The sequence below is a fragment of the Berghia stephanieae genome, chromosome 2 (assembly GCF_034508935.2).
Source record: "Berghia stephanieae isolate SIO BIC M18660-M18661 chromosome 2, UCSD_Bste_1.3, whole genome shotgun sequence".
NCBI classification, from domain to species: domain Eukaryota; kingdom Metazoa; phylum Mollusca; class Gastropoda; order Nudibranchia; family Aeolidiidae; genus Berghia; species Berghia stephanieae.
This window is the reverse complement of record NC_088361.1, coordinates 6,290,413-6,309,099: the sequence shown is the minus strand read 5'-3', so window position 1 is coordinate 6,309,099 and position 18,687 is coordinate 6,290,413. Positions and strand designations below refer to the sequence as shown.

The window sequence follows — 18,687 nt, the reverse complement described above, 5'->3', positions numbered from 1 at the left end:
GTACTTGTCATAAATGAACATTAAGGTACGTTTGACTTTATAGCTGCCTTAAATTTTCTCACCTAGTCAATACACTAGTTTTATGTGGCAAATTGTGTACTTTTCTTTGCGATGCGTGCTACCGTTTAGTCCAATCAATTTTCGTGAACCGCCAGATTAATGATTCATTTTGTGAGATGTAGCAAATATTGTAAACAAGAGGTCGGATGGAACACACAACACGAGGGTGGCTGGAAATGCGAGGAAAGACCGACTGGCAAGGACGAATAGAAGCACCCATTGTTTTAATAAATCTCTCTTGTCTGCCTGAGTGCTTTCCTATCACTTCAATGCGATAATGTTATAGCCATTAACATATTTCCCCCTAGAGGAGAGAATCACTGTGAGTTGGTAGATCGTTTTATCCGTCCACCTCTATTCTTTCTGTTAAATATTATTTATTGAGAGAGAGAGAGAGAGAGAGAGAGAGAGAGAGAGAGAGATGCGATGCGATTAGTGTTTGTAGTAGGGGTGATTGTTTCTGTATAGCTAAGTTATCCCCCTCTCTGTTTATTACTTTTTGTATATTCGCCTCAATATATGTCTACTCACTCCTTTACGTGCTAACACAATTCTTTATAAAATCCCGCTTCGGCAAGGTATGTGCTGGAAGTATGAAAGCTTGTAACATACCTGGCAACCGCGTCCGCGTTGGCATGCATACTCCCAGCATGTGAGTACTCACGTATTATAAGTGTAAGCTAGCGTCAAATGCAAGATTTAGATAAATTTAAATTTGCCAGGGCTCAGCATTTTATTGATTTTTGCAATTTTATTATCGTCCTTTTTGTGTTTTCACTCTCCACCCCCCTCCCCATCTCATCTCTGTTTTGATTGTTCACTTCTTTAGGTACCGTCTTTCCAGTGGATGAGGGGAGCGCTTGCGAATTTACGCTTGGCTTGAGCTCGTGTCGACGCTATGTTATCATTAATTAATATTGTTGTCACCCGTTCGGACTGTTGGCAGACTGACTAGTTATTTGACATCAGCGGTAACTCAGTGGTAAATGCAGTTACATTGGAGTGTGTCGAGTGTTTTCGGTTTTGTCTGAGACAGGACACACACGTTCACCAGTTAAGCACGTTCACCAGTTAACTGGAGAGATGCGTCTCAATGTCACAATTTGGTCGGAAAACTCGTCCTTCAAATATCGTTCGTTTTACATGTCCTGCCTTCACTTTTGAAAAAAAAAACCTCAAACCTGGGGCCTCATCGATTATTTGAATAACGGCAAAAATGATGGTAATCATTGTAACAGAAGACTCTTTTGGCTTGGGCATTTTAAGTTCTGTGATTCGCTCACAACGGACGAGAATGCACACGGGCCTGTTGATCAACATGATTCCACGTGGGATCACTGAGTGATTACAAGTAGTGCTATCTCTGCATATTTTAACCCGAATTCGAACTTAGCTTTTGTAAACTCATGATTTGACACTATAACTTCACTGACCATACAATTACGTCAAAAGACATGTCTATGACTGTTAGAGACAACTCACGAATCCGCACTGATTTATAAATGACGTCAGAAGTCAAGCCCTTGAGTCGAGGCTCTAAGTTGGCGGAGGCTACGGTTGGAGTTTAATGCTCTATTTATCGTTGAGCGTTGCCGATGTCCAATAATCACCATTTGTTTACTGTTCGTCCTCTTTCTTTATCCATGTATTAATTCATCCAAATGCAAATGTTGTTCACCAGGCAAATGATCGATGGATTGATCAATTGACCGAACAAAAGATGTCACTGAAGGCTTATGCATTTTATTTTCCTAAGTGTTTTTTTTTTTTTTTTTCGGGTTATCTTAAATCACAGTCGTATAATATACCACAGACACTTCTCGTTTTCTCTGTAATCAAACACTATCTGGCTTCCTCTCGCTGTGCATCTCAGCACGCCTATGTTTCGTGGTAGAAATTGGATCAGAACATTGACAAGATGAACTCAGAGAGCAGACAGTATTTTCGTATGTTCCATATTCTACTACAAACTGATAAAACCCTTTTTTTCTTCTTATCTCATTGGGTGTCTTCCGCTTTCGGGATACTTGGATTAAATACTATGTCACCTAATTTGTATTTGTCATAAGCATCTTAAACTTGAGTTTATTTGAGACAGTATGATAATCATGATTTATTGATGTTATGAAGTTAAATATGTGTGACTACCATGAGCATACCATGTTTTGTCAGTGTATTGCGATACTGTGTTTGGTACGGTCTCGTAACCAAATTAGAATTGTATAAAGATATGGCACCGATGGCCGAACGGGTGCGCCATGTGTCTGTCTTGTAAATATCAAACGTCTAGCGAATTTGGCGTGGTTATTGATCGGATGTAGTTATGTGGATGTTGCTCTTGGTGAAAAACTGGTCCCGATTAAATGGTATCTTTTGGGAGGGGTCGGCATTTTTTGCACATTGACATTGGTGTACATGATGGCAATTAGTTTCATGTTATTGTTTTAAAATTTATCATGGTCCTACATCCTCATTTGAAAGTTCAGCGTGTGTTTTTCTTTTTTTTTTTTTCTTTTTGGTTGTTTTTCTTTTTAATGGCGGGCAATATTTCTTTATTTTTAAATGTTTCAGTTTAGCCCCGTAGGTAGTGAATCGTTTATTGTTCCTATGTGTGACAGTGAAGCTATTTGCTGTCATTAATAAATTACATAGTTTATCACTGAGCATCTCGCTCACGACCCATACACCGCATGACTAATGCATTCCATTTTAATGTTTCATATCGTGTAATTTGTTCTGTATTCTGGAACAGAGGTCGCTTGTCTGAAAGTTGTTACGATGTACGAGTTGTTGCCCTTTGGAATTAAAACTATATTTTTAGTCGATTTATTCTTTAAAGTTAGATTATGGGGAGAGCCCTATATTTGCGTCTTATACTTTGACTCTTCATTTTATTTTTAGTTTGTATGTTTCATTTTTCAATATACACATTCATTACTGTTCATTGCAGTTTGATTGTATCTAGGTTGCTTTGTTTACAGTGTATATTTCCTTTTTACCTGTACATAGTTAAGTAATTTGCATTAGAGTTACTGTATCTAAGTACCATCAGGGATTACAATTATGTTTGACAAATCAGTTATATCCTTTCTTCAGCCATCTGTTCACTGTTGTTACCTGAGTAGAATATTGCTTTTTAACTTTTCGACACTTATCTGATTTGTTTGAAGTGCAAAAATTGGTTTATCCAATTGCCCATTGATTACGGATTATATTGCTTAATTTTTTTTTTATTTGATGATTTTCTCTGATTCCCTCGAAATGAGACCATACTGCCGTGCTCTGGAAAGACTCATGTTTTAAAATTTGGCCAGAAAAACTCGTCCTTCAGATGTCGGTCTAAATCGATTGAAATTTGGAGGACTAGTTTTATGGCCAAATTTAAAAATATGGGTTTTCCGGAGTACGGCAGTTTAGCAACGCCTATCGATTTAACCCTTTAGGGTTTCCGCCAATGAGTTCATGTTTTCACCCCAACTCATGACCCCAACCCATCCCATGTGCGGTGCGGCGAGAGTTAAAATAATGTTCGGTCACCTCCATATTTGAATTAAGTAAACATCGACATTTAATCAAGAAAGGCTGAGGGTAAAGGTCATCAATTTTCAACAAAGGTGTAGGAGGCCTGTAACAAGTAAGTAGTGTTGTTTTATCATTGGCGCCTGGTCGTAATCAGCTGTAGTGGTGGTGATGAGAGGAAGCCTCCAATTTTGGTTTAGTGCCAAGGAGTAGATTTTACATCCACGCGCGCGTCACTCTCAATTCAGCTCCTCTCTTATCCAGACCTGCCTCTTAGCAGACGAATTCCGAATATTATGGTGTTTTGTGTTTGTTTATTTGTTTCATTTTTGTTGCCGGATTTTTGGCACAGTTCAGATCGTTTACTCCTGGTTACCAACTTTCGTTTGAATCAAGTCTATCGGGACGTTTATTAGATTATTTTATCAGTGAATATTTCTATAGAAAACTAACAATTTCTCTTCAATTGCGCCACGCCTCTGCTCCCCTCCCCCTCCCATTCATCCTGAAATTTATATTTTGTCTTTGCTTTTTAAAAAACTCCGATTTCATCTCATACTCTCCATTTTTCTATCGTTATCAATCCCTTCATCGTTACACACCCTGCTCCTTTTTAATCGGTCATCCTCCGTGAACAGAATTTATCGATTACATTGATTTCTATCCTGTTTCTCTCTCTCTCTCTCTCTCTCTCCCTCCCCCCCCCCCTCTTCCCAGTTATTTTGTCATTTAGAGGTATTCTTTAGTGTTTTGTTGTCATCTCCACTTTTAATTCCTTTTTATTTTGTCATACGATCTCAGATCTATCACAGACTGCATGCATGCAATCCATTGTCTTCCTTCATTGAAAGGTTACTTATTCTAATGATGTATTCTGATGAATTCATTGTCAATTTATGGTGCCGCTCCTTACAGTACAGACTTATTTGTACTGAAATCCTTCATTCGCTTGGACTGAATATTCCCAACTGTAATGTTTGTACTGGTGTAAAATACCTTAGCACTGAGTAACAGGGCTGTGTGTGTTATCTTGGAAAATACCTTGCCCAGATAGGCTTTCCCCTTCTCGCGTCACTCCATCAACATCTTTATCTGTGTGTTGTCTGGAAGTCAACGTGTTTTGTTTCTCATTCAATGGTGATGGGGACGAAAATAATTTTTGCAATTTACCAGCAGAATGTATTTCAGATCAAATATAAAATCAATACGTTGTGGTTGGAATGCGTTTTATGGAATGGCTGCTCCGATTTATAGCTGTATGATGGGTTGGCAGTAATAATAATAATTAATATTGCAGTCGGCATGTAACATGTTATGTTATGTTTTTGTTGCATGATATCGATTCCCCTCTGGCTGGGTTTGACATGCATGTATTTTCCATTAGTTTCTATCCTTTCCCCATAAATCAAAACAATGGATAGACTTGTATGTCACGTTTTGGATTTTGTGTAAGGTTTACTCTCTATACCGCTTTTATTATTAAATCGCTTATCGATTTCGGTTCATACGTCATTTTATTAATTTGTGCGTACAGATCGTGCTAGTTTTTACACGATTTAAAAACAGCCATCATAACCTTACTACTAATGGACGATTAAGATTGTAGAAAATTGTGCCCACTTAAAATGAATTTATTATTGATTGTATTTCCAAGCCGTTCTGATTACTGGCGGTATAAAGACGATCTTTACTGCCCTTATGGCAATGTCTTTGATAATTTGAATTATGTACTGTATTATTTTTATGCTTGTATTTCCTTCGATTACATCAATATAAGTGATTTTGCTTTTAATAGTAATTGCCCAAAGCGACAGAGGCCATACTGCCGTGTAATGACAAAACGTCTTTTTTCACATTTCGGAAACTTGTTCGTTTTTTGCTGCGGGTATCGCTGAATGGGAGCGATCTATTATTCATGTTTTCTTCCAACCTCGTCATCGATCACAAGATTTGTCACTGCACAACGATTAGGCATTTCTCAATAAATGTAAACACGCTGCTTTGTTTATGAAAGTTGTAAACATACCCATGAGACATGCTGAGCAAAATGCCCCGTTGTGACGTTGGATATTTCTCAAACTGAACGATTTTTAATATGTGGGACATTTTCATTAACCTAAAGCTGGAAAAGATTTTCCAGTTTCAGAGTTATTGATTGACATGTCGATTGGTCATCTTTATTCCTAGTTATTTGAATTCAACTTTTTGTTCCAATCAATATGGGGAAAGGTATTTTGTCATTATACGACAGTACGGCCTGTAGCGCTCTCTAATGGACTCGTTCTCTCAATAACAAGTAGGGAATTACGTTTGATGGATGTCATACTATGAAAGTGAATTACATGCTATTTCCAAAAGCGCTAAGCTGATTAAGTAGGGGTCCAGAATTTTAATCAAAATGTCTGCTTTCGCCCCGTTTGCCGTTTTCCTGCTGAGTTTTCATTTTCATGGGGTCGATCTTTGAGAGAAAACTATTTAATTACTTTCATTTCACTTGTTTAGACGCTGGATTGCTTGAAACTTGGGTGAACTGATCGTTCAAATGTTGGGACATTTCTTTTTTATTTATTACATCGAAGAATGGATCAATTCTTGAACTTAAGGGCCTGAATCTTCCCCCCCCCCCTCTCTCTCTCTCTCTCCCCTTTTTTGTGTGTGCCTTTAACTGACCGTTCTTTTTTCATTATGATGAGGGGAGCGTTTTACTCCATATCGGTTGATTGGTATTACCCTTAACTTCTCAACAGCTGTAAAGTTTGAGTAATGATTTGTTTTATACTTTTTGACAAGTTCGGGACCATCAAAATTGGTAAACGTTTCCTACTCTTACCTGAAAGAGTATTGTCTGAATAGGGTTTCATCTTGACGTTACTGTCTGAAATCACTCGTGTAATATAGCAGTGGTCATGTTTACAGAATACCTCTTTGAACCCCCTCCTCCCCAAAGGCAGGGATCCCATCTTTGCTGATAGGTATTCTGACCCTTAAAGAACTCAGCGTGGAGACCCTTATAGAACCCGGCGATGAGCAGGGAGCGATTAGGATTTAATCCCACTTTGTGCTGATTTATTATGGGGTTGTTCTCCTTTGCATCCAAAATGGCAATAATATACTGAGTGTGAGCGTTCTGCATACGTATATCTTTCTGCTGCTATCGATCCAACCATGGTGTCTGTCAAAGGGGTATAATAATATGGTTATAGTTGTACGATGCTCGTGCAGGTCCGGTGTTGTAGTGTAGGCCTGAATATATATCCCATACTTATTATGGCATTGGGGAGGGAATGCACAGGCTGTTTTACTTTACACTTTTCATGAAATATACAGGGTGTTTTACATTACAATTTTCATGAGATATCCTTGTCACAACTCTCATCCTTGTTGCTGTTGTAGATGATGATGACCGCCGACGGTTATGTTACATTTACCATATGCATCTTTGTTATGTTTCTATTTATTACTGTGTTTTGATGTTACCTTGATTCCCTCAACTGTTTCCTCAAGACCATTTTCTTTGCCACTTCTGTGTTGACACTTTGGCATTTCAGGGTATCAGTTTGCAGTTGTTTAACACAGAATTATGTGTTGACAACGACCCGATTAAGCATAGGATCTTGAACTTAAGGGCCTGAATCTCTCTCTCTCTCTCTCTCTCTCTTTTTTTTTTCTCTCTCTCTTTCTCTCTCTCTCTCTCTCTCTCTCTCTCTCTCTCTCTCTCTTCTCTTTTCTCTTTTCTCTTTTCTCTGCATCTCTCGTAGTCAGTCGAGCATTGGTGTCTTACTTTTTCTGGTTTGCTTTGAATTGTATATCTAGAAAGTTTTCACTGTTCCATTCTCTTCCTTTTTGAAAGCGCTGAAATGACACGAATGTGTTGCATTTGCTGTTAAAACCCTTTTTAACCCCCCCCCCCCCCACATACACACACAAACACGTTTTTTTCTTTCGGTTAATTAGAAGGTATTCTATTGTGACATCTTCAGCTGTGTATGGATGTTATTCGTCATGAATATTGTTTGCAAAGTTGTATACTCGGGAGTGTGATTGAGTATTTGCATGTTGTTTAATCACACGTAATGGACTCGTGATTTATTCCGATGGTAGCCATGTGTTTCTTATGTCTGTATTAAAGGAGTCCGAGATTGCTTACACTCCTGAGAGAATGCGTCTTGTGTTTCTGTGCGTATTTGTGTGTGTGTGTGTGTGTGTACTTGTTTGTATGTGTTGGAATGCCAGGCCAGCAAGCAAAACGACGACACGAAAAGAACGTTACCTGTATTGTTTCCCGGAGTCTAATCGTTGTCTGTAAACAACCAGCCTGTCTGATGGGGTCAGAAACCGTGGAGAGGTCAGGTGTCATTGTTATTAATTAAAACTGCCTGACTACAGCATTGCAATATTATGTTATATAGGCGTCACGTCATTAAACCTGTTCTGTATCTCGGTATTTTGTTCCCATAATACTCGTTATTGACCTCATACAAATTTGTCTTTGTTTCGCACAATTGTTCATATTTATGTTAATCAGTCCTTTTAAATATTAATTTGCTCATTGTGTATAGAACATAAGGTTTGGAGGGATCGGATAAAAATATCATTAATTTCCTACATATCGTCACTAGGTAATTAGTAATTAGTAACATCGTAAATATTTGAAACGGTATAGACAGCTGTTCTGGCTTACCATTTTGTTTGTAAAGCTATATTTCAATGAATTGATCTATATATATATATATATATATATATATATATATATATATATATATATATATATATATATATATATATATATATATATATATATAAGAAAGAAGTAGCACTGACGTGGTATAAATTAGTATACCCATCCATTGCGTTTTACCGGGCTAAATCAATGAAATATTCGTTGCTTAAGAAAAAAAACAAAGTACTGTTTACTTCCCTTAAGGACCTTTTTTAAAAGGTTTATCTATTCAACATTTCAATAAAAGCCCAAGCACTAGCATTATTACGATGTCCTTACTTTAACTTAATGCGACAAAATCAATTTAGATAATGTCCTTTGTACTTCTTTCTTTTAATTTAACCCTGCATCCTCGTTGACAAAACCACTACTTTAGGCCATGTTGAATGCGTTTACCATTCAGTCCTATGTTCCCACAATCTTTTTTTTGTCTTTGTTTTAGTTTATGTAATGAAAAGTGAAAGCCATTATTATTGCTTCAAATAGCAATACATTTTGATTCATGCACGGCTCGTCTCCTCCGTGATAAAATGGTGTATTTGCCTGCGGCTTTGTACTTTTTATTGTTTTGCTGACCATAAGTACTTCACTCAACTGCACGTAAGTCTGTGTGTGTGTGTGTGGCTGTAGGAGTGACATCAGGTCGCCATTAAAGTATTAATTGAATATGAATCGCTGTAAATTGCACCCCACCTTTTATGTTTTATTTTCTATTCAGTTTTGTGTATTAATTTGTTTCATTGTTCATTTGTCAGATATGAATATCTTTCACGTTTTGTACATCAAGCGTCCTAGTAATAATTGTGTAATTCTAGGTGGACACATTTCGTCCGTCTGTCATCTTTTTCTTGGTTTGTTTTTGTTGTTGCGGGTTTAGAGGCAGTCGTAGTTACTGTATCCAAACCTTTGGCCGTTGTCTTTAAGTGGACATATTATATATATATATATATATATATATATATATATATATATATATAATATATATATATATATATATATATATATATATAATATAAATGTGTAATTGTGTGTTTTCCGTGATGTATATCAGGGCCTGTTTCATCTCAATCTGTTGAAAACTACCTTGATGTATCTATGCGAGAATTAACTCTTGGCATATTGTCATCTTGTCATATCACTTTATTTTATTTATTTATTTATTTATTTTTGCACGAGAAAAGTGTGTTGTTTACATTACATTTCAACATTGGATTAAGCAAGCATAATTGGATTTACCCGATTACACGTTTTAATGTTTATGGCTTAACCTAATTCCTTTGACAACACCTGTTAGGGGAGGTTCTCTTTATTATAAATGCTTAAAGTTGAACGTTATCAATTATTTACCTTTCAACGTAAACTCTTCTTTGTTGCCTGTCGTTATAACGTAGTTGTTATTGTTTTATCGATCGAGAATATTCTAAATAGATTAAATGATTTTGTATTATGCGTACAGTGGTTTCGATTGATATCGTTATAAGAGTGACTTTCCCCGAACACATTCGCTCCGAAATGTCAATAATTATCGACAAGGTAGGGTTTCAATTTGTCGGTAATTAGCATGTAACCAGCCAGATTTGTTTAACAAGACCAAAAAGTCAATAGGTACTGATAGCATTGCCACGCGGGGAAAGTTTAAATGCGATTTCTCATTCTTTTTATTCGTTTATCGCTCGTGCATGTTGTGACTCAGCCTTGCTATATTATGTGACAATGCTATCTTTGTAGTAATATTCGATTCTCATTACAAGCTATTATAAGCCTCCCGCATAGCACACGTGTTCAACACTCATACGTCATACGGATTTAGTCCAAAAGTTAATGGAATGACACCCCCCCCCCAGTTACTAAGATCGAATTAGAATTTGTTAACATTTCTCTACATATGCGCGCGCAAACACATACTTAACCCCTCTCTCTGATCAAAATGTCGCATTAGTGTTATCTAAATAACCTTTTTCCCCCCAATATAATTCTTAAGATGTATGCTTAATGCAGTCACGACAAACTAACTGAATCGTACATTTTCAAATTATCAATGTAGGTAAATATAGAGAGAGGCACAGAGCAGATAGCTCATGTGGGTTAAAGAGTGTACAGTTCAACCTGGCAGTGACGAATGGCCTTGGCTATCTAAGGTGACTGCTGTGGTCTCCAAGCTAGGTTCATGGGACCATTTACTGTATTTGCCTTACACGAAACCAACAAATCCCTCCTGTGCAATGAAAATAATCATTAATTGGACATTACACCTTCCAAAACTCAACGGTAACTTGTTTTCATCTTTCCTTTCATGTCATTTAGTTTGTTGGGTCATAACTCTCTCTCTCTCTCCCCCCTCCCCCCTCTCTTTCATTCTCTCTTTCTCTTCTCTCCTTTCTCGCTCACCTTTCTCGCTCAACTTCACCCCCTCCCTCTCTTTTTATATGTGAATGGATTTGCACATTTTAATGTTTTAAATAGAGCAGCACACTATGGCGGGCGCGTTTCTTTGAAGGTGTTATCCCTAATTTTTTGTTTCCTATTAAGAAATTAGCCTTAAATCCTATTTGTTGACAATGATGTAAAAGTATTACGCACGTTACATTAACACGTTTTAGTTTAGTTGATTTCAAGTTTTGCAAGCGACCTTTAAAAAGTTACTAGAACAATGCCTTTGGCTTAATACTATAGTGCACCCTCTATAGGAATGGAAAGTGATACTCGTTGTATTGTCAGAACCTTTGCACCATACAAATATCAAACGATGATTTTCATTGGCCGTTGATAGAGGTTAATGGTCTTAGTATATCTTAAGGGTTAGAGGAAAATGCTGAAAATTGCAATATGAGAACATGCTCTAAAGCTCAAATTAAATGACTTGGTTAGTTTTGTAGTTGACACTAAGGTACATGATGAAACGAACCACACAGATAGACAAAGGCAAATTCATGCTTATGGCTCGACATCACACAAATTATATCTAACCATACACCACGCTCGCTTTCACCAGTAAATGGGAATTCCTCCTTGATTAGGGGGAATTGAAAACAGCTGGTCCTCGGCCATCTTGAATGACAAGAGACATTAGCCCCCATCGATCGGTCCTTGGTAGCTGGTTATTGACGAAGAATGGACTGGTCACTTCGGAGTTTCTCCCCGAGAGCTTGGTCATTGCCTAATAACTTGATAAGCTGTCGACTGACCACACCTGTTTTGCTATCAATTGCTTCTCAATTAAAACAAGTGATAGCCCAACACGACGCTGTTTTAATTTTGACTGAAACCAGATCTAGATAGTGATTTGGGTTTATTGGAGTGCGAGAGATGTAATGGCAAGGGTGACCTGGTTTTTTTTTTTTGTTCACTTTATTCTCTCGGACATTCGACACTCCTTAACATAAATTAAGTACACGATTTTGAGATGGAAGTCATTATGTTAAGAATTTGATACTCCCTGTGCAGTAAGTATTGTTTGATATTCGTAAATTAGAAGCGTTTTCGTCATTTTTTTAACAATATGCTTTCAGTTTTTCTCGCATTTCTCATACATACACGCTGTGCATCTAGTTTTTTCATTTTAACATTCAGTGCATTTGTTGACGTGGGAAGTATAAAGGGTGCTCAATTGACGGAAAGCCTGACCGATACGCAATGCAGAGGAACTTGGGTCGATTCCATCCTGTGTCAGAATATCCCCGCGTTCTGTTTCCGCCCCTCAGCATGAAGTGGATGGGTTTAATTTTGACACGGTATCTGCTGGCTGGTTTAAAGTGGAGACTGTGGACCTGTCTATCTATTGTATGCAAGTATAGTACACTTCTCTCCTTTTTCGGGTTCTAGAAACAAAACTTTCTACATTAAAGAAGGCCTGTCCCTCATTGATGACACTTTTTTTGTGTGTGTTTTTTTCCTCATCGTGGCCAGGCACTTAAGGATAATCCTCATCTGTCTTCAGTTTGGTACATGTTATCACGATTATAATATATCTTTATTATAGTCTCTCTCTCTCTCTCTCTCTCTCTCTCTCTCTCTCTCTCATATATATATATATATATATATATATATATATATATATATATATATATATATAATATATATATATATATATATATATATAATCTTGTCTTACTCCCCTTCCCCTCCCCTCTCAAGCGCGCGCACATACACATATTATAGTCATAAGATTCAAATCGTTTTCCATTGATTACATTTGTGATGTGTAATTTTATTCAATGGAATTAGCTGGTATGGCATGGCAGTTTTCTTAGCAAAATGAGCTACAGATATTTTGTCAGTTCACGTCCTTCTATTGGGACCGGTGATTCTGACAGACAGGATTAACCATATAATTGACTCGGAAATTGTTTCAATCCCAGATAACTGTTTTCTATTTTAGTTGTGGGTGTATTCGGGAAGGTCATATACTTTTTCTTGGATAACTAAAAGTATATTACAGTATGATGATGATGATGATATTAATAATAATGAAAAGAATAAACGACCACGTTTACCACTCCCCCCCCCCCCTTCCCCCCCCCCCCCCCCCCGATCCACCTTGCGTTACTCTCTCTCTCTCTCTCTCTCTCTCTCTCTCTCTCTCTCTCTCTCTCTCTCTCTCTCTCTCTCGCTCACACACGAGAGATAAGGGTATTTGGAAAATAGAGATATAGATAAACGAATTTTGGAGAGGTCCACATTGCGACATAAGTGACTAATACAAACTTATAATCATGGATTCTCTTGACTCGAGGCGTATCGAATGTTCCGTAATTCTAAACACGATCTATATAATCCACTACTTGCGTGGCCTTAATTACTGTTGTGCTGAATTTATGTCTGATGCTTAAGAGTGAGTGTGATGTGTGCCACGCCTGTGCGATTAGAGTGAATGGTCGGCGACTGGTATTATTAATTACATTATTTCGAATTAAGCCTCTTGTGGTGTAAGCCTTGCACGCACACAGTAGTTTTGTAGTAGTATCAAGTTGGACAAGCTGTCATAATGAAATTAATGAATATGAAGTTAGACCTAGCCCGAGTTTAATGGGCATCATTTATTTGTGTGTTGTTATCTCATGCATAGTCGTGTATTAAAGTGGAGATATAAAGCTGGTGGAACGTCATCACGTCGCGGTCACTAAGGCGAATCAGTTATCTTGCACGTCACTGAATGCCCAAGATGCTGACTAAATAAAAATATAATTAAAAATTGAGATAATGAAATAATTTACCGTTGTTTATTCACATGGGGCGCGAATATTTTCCTTTGTATTTTTTTTATGGGAATCTAAAGTGACCTGCCGTAGTGCAGTACTATACAATGAACCTGAGCGATATGTTACTGTACCTTTAAAAAATCACAAAAGCGCGGGTGTGTCGTAATTCCGGGCTCAGAAACGAGTACCCGTGACTGTTGACCAAATGCTTTTACTTTTAAAATAATTATTACAAGTTCCATTTACACTTTTTACTCAATGACCATTGTCCAGTTCCTTGTTCTTTCATCAAAGAAGAGCAGATTTATTACCACTATCCCTGGCCAAAATACTTTCAACTTCGATCGGTGACACAAACTTACTCCCAACAGGCTTCAGTTGACCTTTTAAAAATAGATTTTCACTGGTTTTTCCATTATTGCGATATGGGATTGTTTAGGATTTGTATTTTACCAACTATATTTTGCATCAAATGATGTTGGGCATTGCGTGTTTGTATCTCCGTGTTGCTGCAGTTGGTGTTGTGTTTGCGGATTGTTGTGATTTCTTGTTATATAAAAATCAATAACGCCGCAATTACATTCTTTGTAAAATAATGAATGTCTTTTCAGTTGAAATAATCAGATTTAATTGGCCATTTGCTTACTTTGGTTTACGCAGGATTAATCAATTTTCGCTCCGATACGTAAAACGATTTGATTTACTATAAGCCTCCGTTATTTATTTGTAATATCGATGAAATAGATGAAAGGATGCATGGTGTGTGCATACATATTATACTATACTCCATTTAAGAGCAGATTAAATTATTGTTTAATACTTTTTCGTAAAATAAAGATTTTCATTTTTAAAATAGATAAAGAATAGTCTCACTGTCTTTTTGTTTTTAGATTGCTCTCTGCAATATTACCAAGACCGCCATCAAATGATTCCATCCATCCAATCATTCATCTATCTGCCTTATTTATCCATCCATCCATTCATCTATCTGTAGATTTATCCATCCATCCATTCATCTATCTGTCTATTTATCCATCCATCCATTCATCTATCTGTCTACTTATCCGTCCATCCATTCATCTATCTGTAGATGTATCCATCCATCACTTCATCTATCTATTTATCCATCCAGACATCAAGCTGTCTTGTCTTTTTCGTCTCTTTCGCCATATCCATATTTTTCTTCTTCTTTTCCAGTTGTGTGTGTGGTGTGTGTGTGTGTGTGTGTGTGTGTGTGTGTGTGTTAGAAGAGTGCCTACTGCTGATGCATACACCAAGAAGGCACTCTACTGGCACATGAAATATTTAATCCGGCTAGCCAGTCATTCCCTTGCTTTTCCATTTCCACTCTGTAAAAGTCATCTCATATTGCCATCGCTCCATATCTTCTTCTCCTCCTCCCGTCGTCGTCTCCGCCATCGATTTGGAGTGATAAGCCACCCTTGACACTTTCATCGTCGCATTTTTATCTCTACTTCATCCGCATATTAATTCTATTTTGTGTCATGTCCATGCAATCAATGACAAAAGACAAATGAAGCTGGGGTTATTTAGATGATTTGCATTGATCGGTCATTTATTATTATAAATCCTGTAATGTTTGTAACATAGCTAGGATCCTGTTACGAAATGAAATTATGATTATTTTTATAAGCAGAATTCCTGTGCTGTGACCAAACCATTTTATTTTATACTCGCTGATCATTAGTCATTTGTTTTTCTTTTTCTTCTTCTTTTTTTTTATTTTTAACTTGCATACCTTTCGCATTGACATTTTGATCTTCTATTCACTTATGTCAAACATGATTATAGCGTCTTGAAAACGCAGAAATGTGCTATGTTTTTTTTCTCTCCAATGACACAAGAGAAAAATCTTTTGGAGACAACTGGCAGAGAATGTCATCAGATCGCTCTCTCTCTCTCTCTCTCTCTCTCTCTCTCTCTCTCTCTCTCTCTCTCATATCCATCATTAATGAATCATAGGGTAGTGTAATCGCTATCCTTCTGTTGAATTTTCATTTTGGGGGTTAAAAAAATCCATACTGTGTAGACCGTGTGCCAAGTCAAGTCTGCGAAAATGCTACCCCCCCCCCTCCCCCAAACTTACCAGGACACTTGGCCATTGACTCCTCCATCATTACGAAAAAAAAGTCCTATCGTTGGAAGTAGGAGACTAGAGATAAGATCAATGCCGACTGTTTGCTTTAGCCCTGCTGCCTGTAATAGCCCCCGTACATACCCTCCCTCCCTCCCTCCCCCTTGCACGCTCCATCCATCCTGCCGAGTTCACCTTTCTTTCGTCCTATGGGGATTGGTACTAGATATCGATCCATGTTTCTTTTCTTTTCTTTTTTAATCTTGACTTTGATGCCCCTTTTTTGCCTTGGGGGGCCCTTACGCATTTTTGGATTTAATTATTAAGTCGGTTTCTATAAACATAACAGCTATGTGATAACTAAGCAATTGGTTTCGTTGCCACTGAAGGGCGATAACTAGTAGATAAATGATGAGTAGTTGCATCGGAGGTCTACTGTGTGCTTATCATTTCTTTTAGACAACTGATTACTCCGATTGGATTTGATCTACCATCTTGATATTAAAATTCTACAGGCTCACAAGCTATTCATACATTTTTATTACCTTTTTTTCATTTTATTTTCAGGGTGCAAGATCAAAGATCTGAGAGCAAGAACAAACACATATATCAAGACTCCAATGAGAACGGAACCTCCCGTCTTCGTCGTTACCGGAAAGGAAACGGCTGTAAACTTGGTCATTTCTGAAATAAACAGTGCTGCAGATCACTTCACTCAGATTCGAGCATCAAGAAATCATCACAAAAACGGAATAGGAGGAGGAGGAGAAGTAATAAAGCCAGTCACTCGTGAAGGGGACGTCGTTCTGCATGTGACAGTACCCTACCGGGTGGTTGGCTTGGTGGTTGGCTTGAAAGGACAGACCATCAAACAAATACAGCAAGACACCGACACTTTTATCGTCACCCCTAACCGGGACAAAGCCCCGATCTTTGAAATCCGAGGACAACCTTCAAACGTTGAAAGAGCACGCATTATGATTGAACGACACATTGAAGTGCGCACCAGAAATTGTCGCCTCCAAGACACGACCAACCTTCAAGGTTGCGACGAACCACGATTTGGGAGCAATGACTATCATTACTCGTACACAGAATCGTCCTCTCCTCCTAACGGTAACGCCAACCACTTATCAAACAACTACATCAATAACGGAAACGGCTTCAACTCTCTTCACAGTCCAAATTACAACTCACCCCCTCGGTCTACGTCAAACAACTACAATTCCTGGAGAAGTTACAGCGGTCTTCTAGAAAACACACCCTCAACTCAAAACAACCCCATCCAAACTTGGAGCAGCGCTACTTCCGAGTACAACAACATGGGCAACGGTCAGTCTTCCTCAGCTATCAACAACATGAGAGGAATTCAGTACAGCAACATGTCAGTTGGAAGCATGTCGAGCAATTCGAACTCCGCCAGCGCATCACCTCAAGATTTCCTAAGCAGTGGCTCATTCTCCAATAGGCAAATCCAAGGCCATCTGGGAGGAACTAACGGCAGTAGCAGACTGAACGAGTCGGACCCTGTCGGGGATGGATCTTCTTTCTCTGGATTTCCTCTCTTCTCCACATCTTCCAATACACCAACCAAGGGCTCTTTAGTCCTCAGTAACATTATCCAACAATCATCTACAAACGGCACATCGTCCACAAGCAGCCGAGACATGACGAATTGTCTTAACGGTTTTGGACGTAACAACAACGATATCATGGGCTTCTCCACATCTTCATCTGCAGATTACTACAGAGGCGGCTTTGCAGGAGATCACACTATGTTCGGGCAGATGGTGACGTCATCAGATGCGAACGGTTTCCCCAGTGGGGAATCTAGTCCTGCCAGTAAAAGTTGCTCTTTGAGTGAATCGTCGGGATCCCAGGGTTCACCCACTCCTCGAATGTGCAAGGTATGCGAAGAGGCAGACGTGGTTGCTGCATTAGTGCCGTGTGGACACAATCACTTCTGTATGGATTGTGCAGAAAGCATTGTTAATAAGCCTGCTGAATTGGACAGGAAGTGCCCTATTTGCAACGCAGCAGTCTCTGATATGCTTCGAATTTTGGCTTGAAAAGGCTAATTACAGATAATTAATATAATTCTGCTTCTTATCCGAAACTGCTTATTTCAAATCTTATCTTCCCTTTCATCTTTAAAAAAACTTCGTTCTGTTTCTGTTTGATAATTATTTTCCCCCTGTTCTTCCTTTATCCTTTGATCAATACTTCAAGCCATTAATCTGCATCGAATAAATCGGGCTTTATTCTATGCTTGTTTTGACGGAAATGTTAGCTAGAGCCGTCTAATAGTTGGTTATCTTTTCAGTTTGATTCAATGGGTTTACAGTGTAAATCTGTGGACTCTTGTCCCCTTAACGTTTGTTGAAGAATAATAACTTGCAAGATAAAAGATACTTAATGTAGGAAAGTATAATGCCAAACTCAGAATTTCATGTTTCGTGTTATGAAATTATTTTTATTGTTGATCGTTGTAGAAGTGATTAAATCACATGCGGATACTTTTATGTGGACCAATGCACCCGATAGACTACTTTCACCATTGCTGCCCTTCACTGACAACGCTTCTTTTTCATTTTGACCAGAAAACTGCATTAGTTTGCGTTCACAAGGCCTCCAACTCGAGTCTTTGGGTATCTCTATCTGTACATATAAGTAAATGTTGTTTTTTTTTTCTTAAAAAAAAAACCGTAATGAAATAAAGCGTTTGTCAGTGAGGGGCGAAATGTGTACGTCCATCCTGTTGCGAGTGAGCGATAGGCATTGATTTCAAAGTGTTGCTGTACTCCCCCGACCACCAACTCCCCCAGTTAAATAATAATAAAAAAGAAAATACAACAATTATTTTAGCAGGAGTGTAGCAACAATAATTGTTGAAAAATTTTTTTTTGTATGGAAAAAGATCACGTTATGTTTCAATATCAATCAAGATACTGATTTGCTATATTTTCTTTTTTCGTCGCCCGCCTCCCCTCCCCAACACACACTTTTAAAGATACGTCATAGTAAATTTATAATAAATTAAATAAAAAATTATTAGATTGTTGGTCTACAGAAGTATCATTTAGTCGGTATAGTTT

At 38.0% G+C, this 18,687-nt stretch overlaps 1 protein-coding gene across 1 annotated transcript in view; it reads left to right on the top strand.

The window, feature by feature from the left end:
* LOC144964222 (uncharacterized) overlaps positions 1–18,440 on the top strand; it is a 32,563-nt gene extending 14,123 nt beyond the window's left edge. Inside the window, exon 3 of the mRNA XM_078898237.1 lies at positions 16,160–18,440. Within this exon, the coding sequence (XP_078754363.1) occupies positions 16,160–17,661 (1,502 nt within the window). The 3' untranslated portion in view covers positions 17,662–18,440. The remainder of the gene's footprint in view (positions 1–16,159) is intronic.
* Positions 18,441–18,687: the final 247 nt, after the last annotated feature.